The 18,661-nt window shown below is 40.6% G+C and overlaps 1 protein-coding gene across 8 annotated transcripts in view; it reads left to right on the top strand.

Annotated features, from left to right (window-relative positions):
• The window catches only part of atf7ip (activating transcription factor 7 interacting protein), a 44,658-nt gene extending 28,268 nt beyond the window's left edge, over window positions 1-16,390 (top strand). For 2 of the 8 annotated variants that reach the window (XM_079811431.1, XM_079811434.1), the window contains exons 2-14: window positions 8,239-8,301; window positions 9,005-9,617; window positions 10,251-10,426; window positions 10,966-11,112; window positions 11,219-11,293; window positions 11,464-11,522; window positions 12,374-12,435; window positions 12,541-13,206; window positions 13,595-13,629; window positions 13,735-13,792; window positions 14,077-14,166; window positions 14,321-14,355; window positions 14,510-16,390. In XM_079811431.1, coding sequence (XP_079667557.1) covers window positions 9,011-9,617; window positions 10,251-10,426; window positions 10,966-11,112; window positions 11,219-11,293; window positions 11,464-11,522; window positions 12,374-12,435; window positions 12,541-13,206; window positions 13,595-13,629; window positions 13,735-13,792; window positions 14,077-14,166; window positions 14,321-14,355; window positions 14,510-14,983 — 2,484 coding nt within the window. In that variant the 5' untranslated portion in view covers window positions 8,239-8,301; window positions 9,005-9,010 and the 3' untranslated portion in view covers window positions 14,984-16,390. Of the gene's footprint in view, window positions 1-389; window positions 472-720; window positions 926-5,787; window positions 5,887-8,238; window positions 8,302-9,004; window positions 9,618-10,250; window positions 10,427-10,965; window positions 11,113-11,218; window positions 11,294-11,463; window positions 11,523-12,373; window positions 12,436-12,540; window positions 13,207-13,594; window positions 13,630-13,734; window positions 13,793-14,076; window positions 14,167-14,320; window positions 14,356-14,509 lie in introns of those variants that run through there. The other 6 variants (XM_079811428.1, XM_079811429.1, XM_079811432.1 and 3 more) reach the window with 6 other exon arrangements.
• The last annotated feature ends 2,271 nt before the right edge of the window (window positions 16,391-18,661 follow it).

Below are 18,661 nucleotides of genomic sequence, written 5' to 3'. Positions count from 1 at the left end.
GGAGCTACTGCTCAGTGTGACTGTGTCTCCAGAACTAGTTTCAGCTAGATTGATATGTTGAGACCTAATGTGCGTTTAAACAGTGTTCAGTGTCAATTCTGTTTAACCGGTTTAATTCTGTTTTAAGAATTAAAACAGAATTCAATTTAGTAAGGAAAATCTGAAAGTAGGCTGTAACCTGAATAAATGTATTGTTAAGAGAACAATAATTTTTATTCCCTTTTTTACAGTTATCTTGGATAGTACAGCTCATTTGTCAGTGTCAAAAATATTGTATATTAGTGTGTTTAATACTTATTGAAATGAATAATAGTAGCACCCCTGTAAAGTCCATGGTACAGCCCTAGCCCTGCCCCTCCCCCACTTCTGCTCAGTTTTACTGCTAGGCTTTTGATCGCACGAAGGCTAGTCACGCTTGCACATTTCTCCTCCCAGCAGAAGGTGGCCTGCATTTGAGGATAGCAGTGTAAGGTCACAGCTCTCTGTCTTCCTGCAGTGTTTTGTTTCTTTTTATTACAATCCTTGTGGGAATGTGTGGTTTATTTTACTAGATTGCACTAAATGTATTTACATGCAACTTTATCGCAGTTTGACATGTTGGCAAATGTGTTTGTTTTTACCGTTAGTGGAAAATGCGGGTATTAAAAAAAAAAAGAAAAGAAAATGTTTTGCTACCTAATGTGATATTGTTGATTGTCTATCATGCGTGCTAAAAATGTATATTGGTTCTTAACCCGTTTATTTCGGCAGATTTAATGTGGTTCAGGGGTACTCAGTCCTGAGATTTTCCTTTCATCTGAATCTAGGTTCAACCCTCATTTAACTCACCTGTGGTAATTTACAGGTGATCCTGAGGAGCATGATTAGCTGGTTCAGGTCCTTTTTTGGAACCAAACACAGTCTTCAAAATCAAATCTGTGTGAAGGTAAATCTCCTGTAGGATTGAGCACCCTTGTGGTAGAGCTAACACCTTAGGCCTTTCCTGTTAACAGTGCTTGCTAAATGTTTTTAGCTATAACACATAGATTAACTTAGCCATGCATGTCTAGAGATGCTGCTATTCTGTACCTGTGACTCGTCAAGCACAAGGTGTTGAAGATGAGGAACATGGATTAAAGAGCGTAGAACACCAGGACGAAGCAAAACCAGAAGACTGAGGATAACATAGCACCTGGCGGGTCAATTGAAACACCTTTACGCTGTCCAGAAGACACAGAAGAAGACAGAAGGCCACCTCTGTGCTATCATACCATTTTGTGGGATCCAAAGGCATGAATAAGACGAGTGAAGTTTCACAACCTTCAAGAGGATGAATTGAAAGCGCCGCCTTTACGCAAAAAAAAATCTACTGCAGGAAGGAACTTCGACGTTTGGAACCAGAGAGAGTCAGACGCATGCTCCATGCCAAGTTGGCTAAATTCAATTAGACAACTTGTGAAATCAAATCTATTCCAGTTTAAGTCACATGGATAGTGCAGTTGTTTGGCTTGCCAGCAGCCGAGCTGGTGGCCATTTTGTGTTATTGCAGTGCAGAGCTACTTGTGTGAAATGGCTGAGCGGGGGAGGGGCTCTTAAAGAGGCCTTGCTGTAATTCCAGCTCTGTGGTAGCTGCAGTATGTGCACGGTTTACTGTTGTTGTGCCGCGTTTGATTCCCGTCATCAGAAGGAGTTTAAGCTCTGGTGCCTGAAATATTTTCCTTTTCACGTATGAGCGATTTGTGGGGGTTTGAAAGTGTTATTGATCAGACTATGAGCAAAGTCTCAACTGGTTTCAGCCTGTTGATGCCGGTCGTGTCTGTTATTAGCTGGCTGTGCATTCAGTAGTTTCTAAAGGAAAGCTGTTTTTATACAAACAGTTGTTGTGTTGGAGGGTTTTAAGATGGGTTCAAGTTGTTGTTATTTTCTTATTTCACCGATGGCCCTCAATGTTTAAGTATTATATCCATAATCCGGTCATCTGCGCTTGCACTACAGTCTCTTGGGAATTCTCTACTTGCGAGTTAGGAATTCGCAATAATGTCGTGATTTGGTTTGAAGTGATTTTGGTCGGAATAAAATCACTTCTCAACAAAGAAGGGAGTTTATTTGCCAATAAAGAGAAAATGATGAACTTTAGGTCGGTAACTGATGCTTTATCTTCTGCTGCCGCAGAAAATGGTTAACTGTTAAGTTTGGTGGCACAAGTCTCCCTGTAAAACTGCTGTCTCAAAGCCGTAATTGTGATGTTCAGTTTTCGGAATCCCCTTGGAGTAGTGACTTTTTAAAAATCGTTTTTTTAATTTCATAATTTAAAATATCTTCTGCTAATAAATTTAATTCGAATAAAGCAGAAGCCAGGAATCATGGACCCAGCAATATTAGCAGTGCGGTAAAAATAAATAAAAAAAAACAGACCACATGCGTTGTAAATAGTGCGACACTAGCTTGGCTCCGCCCTCCTACATACTTCCGCTCAATTTTAATTTTCCTTCAATACTCCGTCTGGGATTGCGGTATATTCTCTGGTTTTCTCCTGTCAAATTTTAACCGCTCCAATCAGTGAACAGAGGGAGTGGCTAAGAACGATGATGTTGAAGTCGTGCGCTAGTTTGAGATGATATACGTGACGACCAAACCTTAGCGATTGGTTATGGCCGATCCAGAGTGGCTCTGGGCAGATCCAATAGTTTTAAACTTCAACAGAGTACCCGCCTTCAAGGAAGTTAACGCTTGTCAATGGAGAGTGGCCAGACTCTGTACAAATTAAATCTACGAGAGTTTGGTAGGACCAGGCTAGTGCGATACCATTCCCTCCTATGGACAAGTGTTGTAAATTAGCAGTTTTGCTATAACACTAAAAACAATGTATCTGGTTTGCCCAATGCTGTTATGTCCATATCAAATAAATAAATAAATAAATAAATAAAGAGCAATGAATACAAGAATGAGGCCCCGTACACACACAGGCGCGTTTATCCGTATATGCAAAAATTTGTATGATATCGGCGTTTTGGGAGCCTGCAACCGCTATTTTTTTATTTTTTTAAACCGGGTCGCAGAGTGGATAAATAACCCTTGCGTTATCATGTATACAGCCAATCCGTATATTTTGTGAAACGATGATGTCATCACCCCAAGTCTGGACGCATGCTCCAAGTCGTCTTCTCCATTTTTAGTGCATCTCTGTGGCAGAATTACAGCGCCACATACTGGTCTGGCATGTGTACTACATCGTTTCAGTGGTTTCATGTGTACTCCGATATTTCGGCGAGACAATGACGTGTTTACAGAATTCGTCTATAGGGGGAAAAAAATATCGTATGGGGAAAGCTCTGGCTTCGTGTGGCTGTGGCCTGAATCTCATTTCATACCCTGATAGCATACAATTTCTTTATTCTCATCATAGCTGCAGTATTCTGCTCATTTTTTATTTTATTCCCATGTGACCGCACTGAGAAGGCGCCACACTTCCTCTAAATGAAAACAAAGAGCTTCAGATTTATCAAGGAAAAATCATGCCGTTCTGTCTCCTTCAAGGCCTTCATCAGACATTAGCAGCATCGTACACACAAGTGTATAATATTATCTGAATTTTTATCCGTCTTCCTTGTATTCAAATTTCTGCATCTCCACACCCCTGCTTTTATCCATCGTACGATCGCTATCTCTTTTTTTTTTTTTTGACTGCACATTCTTCAGCAGTGGGGGAGGAGTGTTCTCATTGCATGAGTTTCACTCCCACTGTAACTTCTTTTCCATTCCCATTTTACACCTTTTTTTTTTGGGTGTAAATTCTCTCTGCACGGTTTCTTGGAATGTTTTTCCTGGTGTCTTCTAAAGTAAAAAAAAAAAAAAAAAAGGTTTTGTGGTGTGGAAATCAACACGTTTCGAAAGCAACTTTGTATGCATGGTAGAGTTCTAGCAGTGAACTCTTTTCCTTCCATTCACACTTGGTGTGAGACGGCTGGACGTGCTTGCGTTCCCTCACGATCATGAGATGCTCCTGAGAAGTATTAGGTTCATTGTGTGTGTATTTATGCTTGTTTATTGATTGTGGATGGCGCCGAATATACTAGAGCACGAAAGAGGCATTGACAAGCTCAGTGCTGCTTGGCAGGCATATGTCTTAACCAGATGTGGCGCAACTAGATTTCAACGGCAAGTGATCTTTCTGCCCACTCTGAAAGTGGAAATGCTTTGCGACCAAAATCACATCTGATTTCTATGATATATTCCCAGGTGGCACCATTTTTCTTAATATCCTTTTGGATATTGAGGGATTCGTCAGTTCTGATGTTTCTAAAAATGGGTGAGGCTACCCGATGTTATGCACTAAAATGGAAGCCGTGAGATGGGCACAATGCAGTGTCGCTTGTCATGGCTAGGACAGGAGCGCAGATTAATGTGGAAGAGCGCTTTGGTCATGTCGCTTCTGGTTAGGACGGTGTCAGACCTCGGAGTATGTGAAAACTCATCAGTATTTACTCTGAGTTGCAACATAAATGTCATTAGGCTTTACGAGATCTGTAAAGGCTAATATTTTTCTTTTTGTTTAGACTTGACAGCAGAAATAGCCATCTGAACTAGTAGATTTGTTTAGATAAGGAAGGTCCTCTGCTTTGTTCTCATGGACTGAATATAGTTTTTTGGCACAGTAGAGAGATGACAGGAAAGGATGGTGAAAAATAAAATCGGAAAAATGTCATGAGCCGGATTAGTACTTGTATTGCCGGGATGAACACTTTAGTTAAATGTGTCAGAACACATGCACTAACAAAATGTAGGCTAGTTGGTGAGTGACATTTAGTCAGGATAGTTTTTCAAGTGACCCTTTACTAGGAAAGCAATGAATAGAACATTAGAGGTTTGTTGGCTTTTGCCTTTGGGAATATCTCCCAAGAAAATGTACAGACTTATAATGCTTTTTCTTGCGAGTTATTAGATTTGATTTCGCATGGTCATGAAAGACCATCACGATTTTTGCAAAACTGTGTGAAAGATGTTCACGAGCTGAGACTGATTCCATGTGACTAAGAGGTGATTGTCAAAAGGATTAAATACTTGACCATAGCTCATTTTGTTTTCAATGTAGTTGTTTACATTTATGGCAGTATTTTGACCTTTTACCTTGTTATAACCCTGCCTTTGTGCAATAGCAAAGCTACTGCCAAAAGATGTTTGTGCTGTATTGGGATGCACGCTGCGGAGTTATTTATTGAAAAATATGGACTTTGGAAAAATGGTTATTGGCAAATTGGTGTATTTTTGTATGTTTAAAATGCAGAGCAGATTGAGTTTAGCTGTGCTCCCTCTTGTGTTGACACACAGCGGTGCACGTGAGACACCCCTCTTGTGTTGCAATGGTACGATCCACATCGCAGTAATTTTCCACCCTGTTTTCTCTGTGCCTGCAGCAGTGGGGGAGGGGTCTGTTTTTTTGCTTTACAGCATATGGCAGTTTTTCTTTCTTGCTGCTGATGTTTTCCCTTTTATGCTTTATTTCCCTCTTTTCTAAAGGTTTTTGTATGAATGTCCTATTTTGGAACACCTTCAATCGCAGGTTTCTGACTACTGCTGGTTGATCAGTGAGATTTTATGAGGTGATGAATCATCTCTGACTCCTCATGAGTCCAAAAGTAACCTTTTGTTTCACATAACGCTGTCCTGTTGGCTGTAACGCTACAATTGTGTAGCTACACTGTTTTTTCTATTCTAGTTACAGCCAACACCTTACAAAGAATGTGCTCCGCCTCTCCACACGAGTTCCCTTCCCCCTCCCGTTCTCTCTGTCTCTCTCTGTTCCTCTTTTCTGTGTTGTGTGCGCTTTGAGCTAGTTGGAAACTAGGCATGCTCCCGTTTTTGCGCTCACTACTAATGAAGGCCTACTCCTGAAGACTTAACCTCAAGGTTGTTTTTTTGAGCTGTTTTGGTTCTTGAGGACCTGTTTTTTTTCGCATTCAAATTTAGTGGTGTTTAGTTGTAGGATTAATAGGGCATTTTGGTGGATGCTTGTTTTATTTGTTTTAAGACAAATTCTAGATGGGGGTTCATGTTTGCGTTTTATCGTACGAAAGACATTTTTTACGATTTTTTCTTGTTTTTGTCGTGTTTGTTTTGGCTGTTGCTGAGAATTGTTCAGTTCTAGCATGATTGAGATCATCTAATGTACATTTGACTGGGATATTTTTAATTCATACTTTGGTCTTGCGCATCAGGGAGTGTTGATTGCGTGAAATCCGTAAACGAGCGTGATTCATTGCGATATTTTTTATTTATTTTATTTTATATATATTTAATGCATTTTAATGGAATATTCGCTTTTTTCTTATTTTAGATATAGCAATTTTTTTTGTCAGCTTACCACAGATATTATTGCAAGTATCAGGCAGGTATCTATCTTGAAACGGTTTTTCAAGACGAAATGCAGTGTTCGGCTATTTTGCGAACAGTTGTGCAGTCCACAAGGTTGTATAGCTGAAATCAACTTGGATTGAACGGGACTTGGATATTCAGGCCTGAGCCTCAGGAGGAGGAGTACTGTTGAGCTGAGCCTGGCTTTACACCGCAGCTCTGGCGACCATTTTGCAATGAGCGGGAACCTCTGTGTCTATGTTTACAGTTGGGATGGGGGAGGGTCACAGTGAAGGCTGTGCGCGGTGATCAGCATTAGAACTGAAGCTAGCAGCCATTTTTATAAAATGAATGTATTTTCTGTGGCCATAAAACTGAGGACATGGAGGAATACAGAGATGCACTTCATTACGGTTTAGTTTTTGTCACAGATTGGTGTTTTTTTTTCTTTTCATATCTCCATGTTTGTTTCATGGAAATATGAATGCTATTTGTTTTTTAGTGTTCCTTATGGGCTACTAATGGCTATCTATCATCAGTTTAGAGACCCTCATTTGTGACTTATACAACCTTGTTACCTGTCTTGTTCCTGACTCGGCAGTTTGTGGTGACACTTCAGTGTTTAGGATGGAAAATTAGTCAAATCTAATAGAACTCGCAATTGAATTAAGTAAAAATCTTTTTCGTGGTTGTCATGGATACCAGAACTCCATGGGGGAATGGCTATTGACAGGAAGTTAGGCAAATGGTTTATATATGTAAGCCGCGTCATTCACACCTGCCAGGATGATGATTGCTAATGTAGCAGTGCAGCAGCAATGCGGTGTCCAGTGGATTCATGCTTGCAGATCTTGCCAAGATATTTTTATGGGATGTGTAGTAAACAGAAAAGATGAGAATAACTAGAGTTGAGAATAAGTTGCAGTCAAGACCGATAAATTTTTTTGGATCCAGCAAGGTGCTTTGCTAATAGCAAGTTAATTTCAATGCTAGCAACTTGCTCAACTCTTATTCATGGGAATATTGGAAAATATAGGAAATTGGTTCATATTTTAAGGTTTAGGCTATGGTGTTTTGATTTTGTTTATAAATGTAGAGCTGAGAGGATTTAATTTTGAAAGTATTTAACAGTTTTGTTTCTAAAGTAACGCTATGTTTGTTCTGGTCTCAGATCATATGTTTTTAATCACAATCTATGCCAGGTGGCTAGTCATTGTGTACTAATTTAGAAACTTCTAGTCTCTTAATAAGCGCTGACAGAGAACAGTACCGTAATTTATTTTTAAATGGATGTCCTCCTGTAAAATGTAATAAAAAAAAAAAAAAAATTGCAAATAGGTTTTAGTATTACCTCGTCTTAGCAGGATAACAATTTGCAGTGAACTACTTTATCACATATTGCGTGATGTACTTTATTTGTGATCAATCTGAATTTAATTAGTTTCTATATTGTGTAGTATTGGGTAAACATCTACTTTAATTACAGGATGTCACCAGCTTTGTTTCTTTAGCTGTTTGCTCAAGTTCTATGTTTTTCTCTGTAGAAGATGTTATTTTTTCACAGCTTGCAATGAGTTCACTGTATGTGGCCTTTGTCATAACATTTGGCTACAGATTCAGCATGGATTGTAATCCATATATGTAGAACTAAGGAAGTATTTTACAAGATTACTAGATAATCAAGTAGAATATGCCAGCGCTCATCTGATATGTGAAAACTACTGGGTTATGATTACGTAATGTTTTGAGTTCAACTTATTAATTAAAACATGAGGGAGCTGTACTAAGAGGAACTGAAGGATGTTTGGATCTGGTTATGAGTTGAACTAACTTTATCATGAAATGAGTTTGTGCGAAAGAATTTTTAACTTCATTTCAAATCTAATATTTCAATTCTTTTTGTTTTAGGATCCTCAAGCGACTGGCTGCCTAATCCATGAACAGGAAAGTACGAGACATTGCAGAAGCCTGGTAAGACAAACTAATGTCTTTTTGTGATTAACACTGAGACAGACGTACGAATCTAGTTTAAGTACTATAGTAGCTTTGAAAATCTGCATTATATAATGAACTCCTCTTGTCGCTAGCAGATTCTGTAGTGTGCTGCTCTTATTGGCTAAGAATTGCACCAATCACGTTAAAGGGGAGGACACAAAGTCTGCTCTCCCTCTTGGTATTCTGAAATCAGATGCACTGCTGGCTGTTACGGCCCTACCAACTCACTAGTTATGTCAATTGAACTGAGGAAGGTTATCGGTTTTTGTTAGGTAACTATTTTCACAACAGATTTCTGGTGGTTTGTGGACTTTTTAATCAGAGAGGTGCTTCAGCTCAGACGGATAGTGTGGATAAACAGATCTAAACAGTTTAGTACTTCTACTTTGGATGAATTACCATCTAAAAAAAACTTGCCAAAGTCTTAGTCCAGGGTTATGGTTACGGTTTTGTTACAGTTAAAAGAAGGTATTTTGATTGAGGTCAAGAGAAAAATTCTAGCAGAACAGCAGGAAATGGCTTTTTAGATGAAAGACAGTGACACCTTGTGGTGCTCTTCAGTAAAGACACTTGTACTTGGTCAGATTAATCCGATGTGTTGAGTACTGCATGGAGTTTTGCTAACTGTTTAGGATGTAAAGCATTTGTTTGACCATATCCTCCTGCTGTTGTTCTGCAGGTGAAAATGGAAGTAGCTGTACCTGAGGAACCTCAGAAGAAAATCTTCCGTGCACGGAAAACCATGAAGATGAGCGATCGTCAACAACTGGAAGCTCTGCACAACACCCTGACAACCACCACTTCCAGCTCCGCCTCTTACTCATCTTCCTCGTCACAACCTCAGATACCGCTGGTGAATGGCACCCACACCGAGGAGAAGGAGAAGGATAAGGAGAAAGAGAAAGTAAAGGAGAATGACTTGAATCATAAAGAGGCCGACTTGATGTCGCCTCCCCCGGATTCGGCTCGCTGTTCCCCTACTCCATCTGTTTCTCGATCCCCCTCTCCACCCAACGAACAGGCTACCTCACCTTCTATGGATCTGGATGACCCCCTTGTGGCCGCAGAAGAGAAAAAGGAGACAAGCAATAAAAGTTCCTCCTCTTCTCTCTCTGCTTCTCCATCTGGGCTAAACTGTGATCCAGAGGTTAAAGAAGGATTTCTGTGCTTGAGCGAAGAGGATGAAATCCAGGCCGACAGAGATGAAAAGAAGGAAAGTAGTGAGGAGATGAATGTAGATGATGAGAAAGAAGACCAAAAAGACGAAAAAGGCACTTCTGAGAATGCAGGAGGTGAGAATGTCTAGAAAACCCAACCTGCCTGCAAACTACTGGTCAATCTCTAATAATCGGGGTGGTGAGAGCTTTGTCAATCTTGCATTCCCATACAATTCATTTGCGGAGACCGTAAAAAGTCACTCCTTTGAATACTTTAGAATACTTTTAAATCCTGAGAATAATTCATTACTTTGCAATCTGAGTAAAGGGATAGTTTATCAAAAAAAATTAAATCGTCGCCATTTACTCGCCCTCGTGTCTTTACAAACCTGTTTGAGTTGCGTGGAACACATTTTGAGTTATCTGGGTTTTGCCATACAATGAAAGTCAAAGTGGTTCAAAGCAACATTTGACCCGATTGTATGGACAAAATAAGCTGCAGCATTTTTTCAATATGTCTTTTGTGTTTTACAGTCGAAAACGTAAAACCGGTTTGGAATAAGTGGATGAGTAAATGATGATAGAATTTATTTTTGGTTAAGCTTACTCTATTCAAGTCTCAAATGATCGAACAATTTTGAGTTTCCAAGCTAAGTGGTGACATGAAGTTTAGCCTTTGAGCTGACATTCGTTACGCTAATAGCCCGTTTTTAATAGTTGTAGGCGCTGCCTATAAACCTAAGCCCTTTTTCTGCCTCTACTTAACAGCAGACAACAGCTCCCCTGCTGGCACAAAGAGAGCATTGTCTGAGGAGCAAGATGAAGATGACACCGAAATCGAGGAGAGAGATGGAAAACGAGCAAGGCTGGAGGGTGAGGAGCTGGAGGCTCAGCTGGAGCTGAAAATCACAGGCAATGCCGGGAGCCGGCATAAACTGGAGAAGGTTTGTTAATTATTCGCTCAAATCATATCTATGTACAGCATCTGTAGCATGCAGTCGCTTAACATGCACAACATGATTTCGTATAGACGAATGGGTAAATGAGCCCAAGTCTTTAGAAGAAAGGCATAATAGGTCCTCTCTAAATAGTCTTGATTTTGTTTTTGAGGTCTGCTAATATTGGTTTTCATGCTTAAATGTTCAAACGCATTATTTTTACATTATTGAGCACCTCTCTTTCCATTCTGTCAGTAACGCTCTGTTTAGTTCCGGTCTCTATGGAGCCGCTCTTTCCGAAAAGTTTATTTTGCTCTGATTAGTTGGCTGGACGAGTGTGTTGTGATTGGTCGATCTTGAAGTGTCACACCCCTTGCCATAACCACACGTTTCGATACACCACTAGCGCAACTCAACCAACTTTTTTTTTGTGGGAATTTTGGAAATTATCTGTAGGAAAGGATACTCATAGATTAAGTTCATGATAAACATTCTTTTGAAAGACTTAAGACATGAATTACATTTCTTGTCTCTCTTCCTGTTAGATGGTACAGCAGTTAGTCGAGGAACGGTTACGGGTGCTGCAGTTGACGGTATTTGACCGAAGCCTAAAAGAGCTGAAAGAGAGAGTGGAGAAGATTGACAATGCAACCAAACAACAGAATGCTCTGCAGCACATTAACACACTACAGGTGAGTCTTGAAGTTTTCACCAGAATCAATGCTCGCCAGAACAATACAAGAATTATTGCTTTTGTGCATCAAATAGAAACCGGTTTGTCTCTCTCTTTAACTTTAGGCTAAGATATCCCGGCTATCCAAAAAGTTTGGTGCTGCTAATCAGGCCTCGGAGAACTCAAAGAGAACTCAAGAGGTAAGTGTGTGAATCGCTGCTATAATTGATTTTTCTTCAGTTATTGTGGAATTAAGACGCGGTCCTTATCTATAAACATAATACACTTCTTAGTGTTTGATTGCAGGCAAAATATGCATTAGAATGTAAAATTGAGTTAACTTCTTTTTTTCTTTTCTTTCATTAATCAGATTCATGCTGCCTCTGCTGCTCAGGCCAACAATGCAACCAACATGACAACACCGCAACGGTAAATACTAAACACATCTGATATATCAACCTCTATTCTTCACAAGATCATGCTACTCTTGCTCCATTACAAGATATTGCAATCATTCGTTTTGTATATTATTTGACATCTAACCTACACGGCTGTAAGTCTTCCACCACTTTCAGTCCTTCTAAGGGGCCATCCACACAGAATGTGTTCTTGCATTGAAAAATGCAAGTTGTGGGCTGTGGAATAGGAAAAAATACAATGCCTTTTAAGTTGTACTTCTTTTAACCTGAATGCTGTGTTATGTGCGAAAAACACACGAACGCAACGGTCAAAGACGTCCCTCTAGCGCATGTTTAGCGCAACGCAAGGGGAATGCAAAAAAGCATTCTGTGTTAATGGCCCCTAAAGCTGCATGGCTCCTGCTTGCCAAGATCTAGAGATTCCACCATCCTTCCACATTGGTTGAACAAACTCTCAGTACACTCTTAAAAATAGATAGTAAAGAGAGTTCCAAAAGGGTGTTTTCCTTCTCTGGCATTTGGCCGTTTTTTTGGTTCCCCTAAGAAGCTTTCAGTGATCATTTCTTAAAATAACCATTATTTTTCTTCAGTGTGATGAACATTAAAAAAAATCTAAATTCCCATGGATGTTAAAGGTTCTTCATGGAACCGTAGATGCCAGTAAAGAACGTTTATTTTTAAGTGTGTTGCTGTCAGAAGAGCTAATTCTCTAGCCACACTCTTGGTCACACACCAATTTGGGAAAAGCTCCACACATTAGTGCTGCTGTTTCTAATTTAAAAAGCTACAGCCTATAACACCTTGAAATGCTTGTCCACGACCCATTTTTAATGTTTCCCTACCATGTCTGTTCTTTTACAGTACTGTTAAAACCACAATGGATTCCAAACTGTCCAGTCCATCCACTGGTTCTAATTCAACTGGTGAGCTTTACAAAATGCTTACAACATTTTATCAATTCTAGTTCTTGCAAATAGTAAGTAACTATTTCATTAAATATTTATTTTTTCTCTTCCCTCACCCCACAGCGATCCCAGCGCAGCCCAAACCTCTGTCCACACCGACTACGCCAGCCTCCTCCGCTCTAGCCGCCCCTGCACCCATTCTACAGATCATCTCCACAACAACAAGCTCTACTCCCTCATCCACCTCTTTGCCTGGCCAGTCTCAGACAGGCACTCTACTACTAAAGACTGGTCCCGGTACAGGGGTCATGACTAACACCCCAGTAACATCAGGGGGTCAGTCAGTGTCTATTCAGCCGCTTTTAATTCAGCTGCCTTTAGCGATGGCAAATGGGCAAAGTGGGGCATTAGTCAATGCTGCCGGTAGTGTTGGTTTAATACCAGTGTCGTCACTATCTACGGTTAGTAGCATCAATAAGGCAAAGACGACTACACCTGCCACCACCTTCATCCTTCAAAAGGCAGCAGGCAGTGTCGTTTCGTCTTCCTCCACGTCAGCAGCTCCGGCGGTGTCATTGGCGAGAGCCGTGTATCCGGGTGGCACAGGGACTGTTAGTTCACCCAGCACAGGGATATCCGTGACAACAGCCCGAACACCCACGCAGTGTGCTGCTGTTGTGGGAGTGTCTACAGCGGCCTCTTCTCCAGGAACCACGGGACCAGCGGCAACAGGATCAGCGGCAGCTGCAGCTGGTCCACCATCAGCTTCCGCATTGGCCTCAAAGACCGGTATGAGACTTCAATTTGCTAAATGATTGTTTTTGCTGTATTTCATATGGGGGGACATAATTGACATACTGTATTAGATGTTATTACTCCATGCTGTTTAAAGCATGGAATAATAAAATATAGAGTTTTAAATAACACATTGACATTTACATGTAGCAACAAAAAAACAGAAAATTCAGAGATTCTTGAATTGAATGACTTTAAAAAATGTTTGGTTTTGCCGTCTCTCTCAGTTGTTCTGACAGTGACCACTCTGTATGAATGAAATTGACCAGATATTATGTTATAAAGAGCAAATATTTTGTAGCGGATTTTATTATTCTCACATTGCCTCTGTGTTATCGATTCATATTTTCAATAATGTTATTTTAATCTCTTATTTTAACAGATAATCAGGCCTCAACACCGAAAACACCCTCTCAGGTAGGCAAGGTTTCATTTTGTAATGAGATGTTTAAAACGTCTTTGCAAATACCACTTCTGTGCAGTAAAAGTGTGGTATACTAAATTGTACTCCTCTCTCGACAGCCTGGGCGTCCCAAAGGTTCTGTGATAGATCTAACTGAAGATGATGACGATGTGCAAGGTAAAACACTGTTGCTCTTTATTCCTCCATCTTAAGGTGCAGTCACATTAAAGGTCTGTTGTCAGTAGTGTAGCGATGTATGAAGCACTGCTTACACAGAAGTCGCTTTCAAATCAAGCGGTTTCCTGTTTGTCAGCAAGGCAAATTGACATAACTAACTTGAATATGACTGAAATCTGAGTGGGGAACTTTTGGGGAACATCGTAGTTGATGTTTTTATCTCTCTTGAGCATTTTAAGCTACCGTTTCCTAATACTTTTTCTCTTTTTGTTGGTGCTGTGCAGTGACAGGAGTCCAGAAGGCCACTGTTTCCCCCATCACTACCCAGCGTACATCTGGGCCGCCTCCTTTAGTCAGCTCTACCCCTAATGCTGGTGAGTGGTTTATATATTTCGTTTTTTCTGTTTTCCCTTTTGCTGTTGCTGGTAATTTATATAGCGTTCTACATCACTTCAGAATATGACTATCTATACGTATAAATTCAGAGTTGTATACTATACTTACTTATTTTTTTTCTTTCCTCCACAGGTTCAGGTGTTCGATCTGCACAACGTTCCTCTGTGGTGAGTGTGTGTGTGTGTGTATATATATATATATATATATAAGATATATAAAGATGTCCAAAATGTCATTTCTTTCTCTCTTTATGATTTATATTTTGTTAACATATAGCACCTATAATAATCTTTTTCTTATCTTCCCTCTTTATTCTCTCAGGATTCTCCGTCTCTTTCCCGTCCAAGCTCTTCTTCCTCCACCTCTCTTCCTCCACTGCCACTGGCACCATCACCACCGGCGCGTCTCCCACCCGAGGCCGCCCACACATCACCCCCGCAGCAGCCCCAGCTTAAACTGGCCCGTGTCCAGAGCCAAAACGGAATTGTCCTCTCTTGGTGTGTTGCGGAGACAGACCGCAACTGCGCCGCTGTAGATACCTATCACCTGTACGCCTATCACCAGGACAACCAGGGGACGGCATCGGGCACTGGTGCTTCGGCTCAGTCACTGTGGAAGAAGATCGGGGAGGTGAAGGCACTGCCGCTGCCCATGGCGTGCACCTTGACCCAGTTTGTGTCGGGGTCGACATATTATTTTGCCGTGAGGGCGAAAGATGTGTACGGCCGCTTCGGTCCTTTCTGTGAACCGCAGTGCACTGACGTCATTAATCCAACATCCTCTGCATCATCCTAAATTTATTCCAAATGGATGGTCCAAAAGGATGTGGCCTGGGCCGAAGGAAGTTTGACGGGAGATTTGTAATTGTTACAGAATTGTTAACTATGCGCAGACCACTGGTTTAGTCTTGCCCTTCGTGTTAGGAATTGTAGGGAGTTCAAATAGGTTGTCTAATGCAAATGGAAAAAACAAATACTCATCACTGCATACAGACACGCATACACTATTTGTTTCAACTTTATTTTACATTGAGGAGGGAACTATCAAACATGCATTGTGCTTGAATTTGTATTTTCCTTGTGCAGAATGTTCAGAGTTAAGTATTGTTTTCGGAATTCTTTTTCTCTCTCTTTTTTTTTTAAGGTGACTTTTTTTTAATAAAACAATATTCAATACACTGCACAGATGTTCCAATATAGGTCCCGGTCATTAGCTACAGGACAGGAAAGCAGAGGTGTTAAAGGTTTTCTAATGTTTTTTGTCTGGTACCCAGACACTCCAAAATGACACTCAATAAAAGTATTGATATATTTAAAAAAAGGCTCTTTTATTATTTGGCAAAACTACAGTGTGAATTATTGAATGACATACAAGTTCTGTTATCTGTACAAATATTTCAAACTTTTCAACTATATGTAGCATTCCTGTTCATCTCAATGGCAGAAGTATTGACCTTTTTTTCACAGATTGATGACATGTTTCAGCAGTTATGAACATCGTAAATCTAGCAAAGTTTTTACATAAAACTGTATTTGTGTTTTACTACCTTCCCATTAAATTGCAGGAAACTAGTTGGAGCAAATGAGAACGCTAAATTATTTGTTGTAGTTTCCGTTAACCATTATAGAAGTTTACACAATGATGACGACTTTTATGTTCACACTACAACAATGTACCAAAATGGAAACGGTTTTTCGTGTTCAAACGACAACACTATCAAAATGACCCCATTCACACAGATCTGCAAAAACACCTAAAAACGCTGTTATACTGCCAGGCCAGTAGATGGCGATGTCTCTTTGTAAAGAAACACTTCGCTCCTATAGACTGAACACGACGCCACTGTTCACAATTTCATGTTTTTGTTGATTACACAGAGGCGATAATGGTTTAAATTTTAAAAACATGCACTTTGAAAACATGTTTTCAAACTCTTGTGCTTTCAGGCCCCCAAAACGCCATTGTTGTGGCCAAGCGTTTTCCGTTTTTAGTTGAAAACGGTGTCATGTAAACGGCCCTGTAAGCTTCTGAGAGCCCCGGATAAACAAATAATACATTTGACAATTTTCACAAACATTTTAGGCTGTCAGTGAAGAAAACAGGCAAACTTTTTATTATTATTTTAAGTAACATTGCTTACAGCACACACATGCACAATTAATTCATAGGAGAGCTGCTAGGAAAATTATAACTGTGACTATTAAAAAAAAAATCGTTCTCTACAGTATTAATGTTGAATGTAATCTGGACATACTACAATCATCATTGTCATGTGACCTACAGCGTCAGTTACGTTAGGTGCGTCTCAATCAGCTCCCTAGTTCAGTAGTCCGGGCACTGTTCAGGGAGCCAGCCCATTGACTTATGTCCTGATCAGTGCCCGGACTACTGAACTAGGGAGCTGATTGAGACGCACCCATTGTTTCACTGACATTCATAACTCCTCTCTACCATGGCCTCATGGGGTAGTAAAGTACACACTGGATGAATGGGCTATACTGTTTTGTCGTTTACTATATAGTAGGGTAGTATTCCAGAAAGCAAGGTTAACTTAAGCCGCGTTTCCACTGGAGGGACTACTTTGGGATGGTATACTCTGTGCATTTTCGACTGCAGGAACCAGTCTAACTGATGTTCCGGGTAAACATTTCCTCCTCAAAACGGCCCTTTACTGTCACATATACCCTGAACTCTCGGTTGATTAACCTAAACCTTGCTTACTTAAGGTATAACGTTACAGGTACCAAAACTGCGGTCTGGAGTAAATTCAGTCAACCCGTAGTAAGAAACGCATGCTGTGTCCGAAATCGCCCCCTATACCCTTAAATATGGCATTGTTTGAGGGTACAGCCATTTGTAATGTTGTCCGAGACCATAGTGGACATTATTGAGTGCACTCATTCAATCCCGTAATACAACGAGTCAGCAACTGATGTAGGATACGCTCAAAGGCTAGAGAATACCCTGCACTGAGAGTCGCGCGCTGAATGAATTCCCGCGTCTCGCCAGGAGATGGCGCCCGCGGCTGAATCATCCACCCATCGATTTCCCAAAACGCGCGGGTACAGTTACAGGTACGTTCTTTTAAATTGATTATTAAATGGTTTAATTACGGTGTATACATTCTAGTTTCCATGGGAGAGATCAAGATAAATATTTTGATTACTGCTGGAGCTGCCAGTTTGCTACGTTTTAAATAATTATTCAGCAAGCAGAAACTATGCAAAAGCGTACAACTTCCGGCGCACTCAGTGTCCAAATTCATTCGTTTTCATTCACTCGTTCAGGTGGACCATATTAGTGTTGTGTAGAGTAATGTACTACTAGGGAATAGTGAACGATTCATAGTTTTCATGTGACGTCAAACCGTTATAGGAACGTCCACCTGAGGGCAAAACAAGGCTTTCCTCCATTGTCAGCCAGTCATTTTTATCAGCAATGTATTACTGTAGTAAAACAGTGATATTAAAAGACAGGCATTAGGATGTGTGTAGTATGAGGCACAGATCAATCAGAGCATTTAAGTAGCTTTTATAAACGTGTCCTAGGAAAAATAAACATTACTGGTGGGCAAAACTATGACATGTTTAAAACAGCTCAAACATGCATTTTAGTCTAGGACTATCTTAAGCCTTGTCTGAGGCAGATAATATTGGGGACTTTAAGGGTGGGTTGCACGATTACTAACTGGCGTCGGTTCACCCTCCGCCTATGCTTTCTATGTAGTTAATCTGTGTTTAAAAAAGTGCTGCAACCTGCAACACAACTCGATTTAAAATAAAACCCATATCAACAAATCCTTGATTAGGCTTAAACTTTGGTTGATATAATCCTGGTGCAACCCACCCTAAGCCTTTCTTATATGGATTTAAAAAAGTGCCAAAAGCTTGCATCTTGTTCACATATTTTAGTTTTAAGATGGAAAATGTACAGGCTTGTGCTGCAGTTCTATGGCTGTTTTGCCCTCCATGGCTCCGCGACACAACATCAGAGTTATCGGTGACCAGACGTTTGAGTTATCGGTGACCACACGAAGACATCCTCGAGTTATATCGGTGACCACACGAAGACATCCTCGAGTCAGGGGCGGACAGGCCATCTGTGTGATCTGGAGAATCACAGAACGGCCAGTACTGCAGTAGGCTACACCCGCTACGCACGCAGTCATCACCTGTTTTTTTCCCCCCACTAACTCTGTTTCACACTCCAGTATTGTAGGTGGCAGCAATGCACCTTTAAGTTGGATGCCAGGTGCACTGGCCGTGGCCGTCAAGTAAGGAGAAGAAGTGGAAGAGTAGGAAGAAACCTGGAAGAAACCAACAGCAAAGACGTTAGATAGAACAGTGTTTCCCAACCGGGGTGCCCAGGTGCCGTCTGACGAGAGCAGGGGTGCCATGTATAAGTCCTTCAAATATTGAAGGACTTTTACATGGCACCCCTGCTCTCTCTCTCTCTCTCTCTCTCTCTCTCTCT

The sequence above is a fragment of the Gobio gobio genome (genome assembly GCF_949357685.1).
Source record: "Gobio gobio genome assembly, chromosome: 3".
In the NCBI taxonomy this organism is placed as follows: domain Eukaryota; kingdom Metazoa; phylum Chordata; class Actinopteri; order Cypriniformes; family Gobionidae; genus Gobio; species Gobio gobio.
Note: the sequence above shows the minus strand (reverse complement) of the source record. Positions and strands in the feature narration are given on the sequence as shown.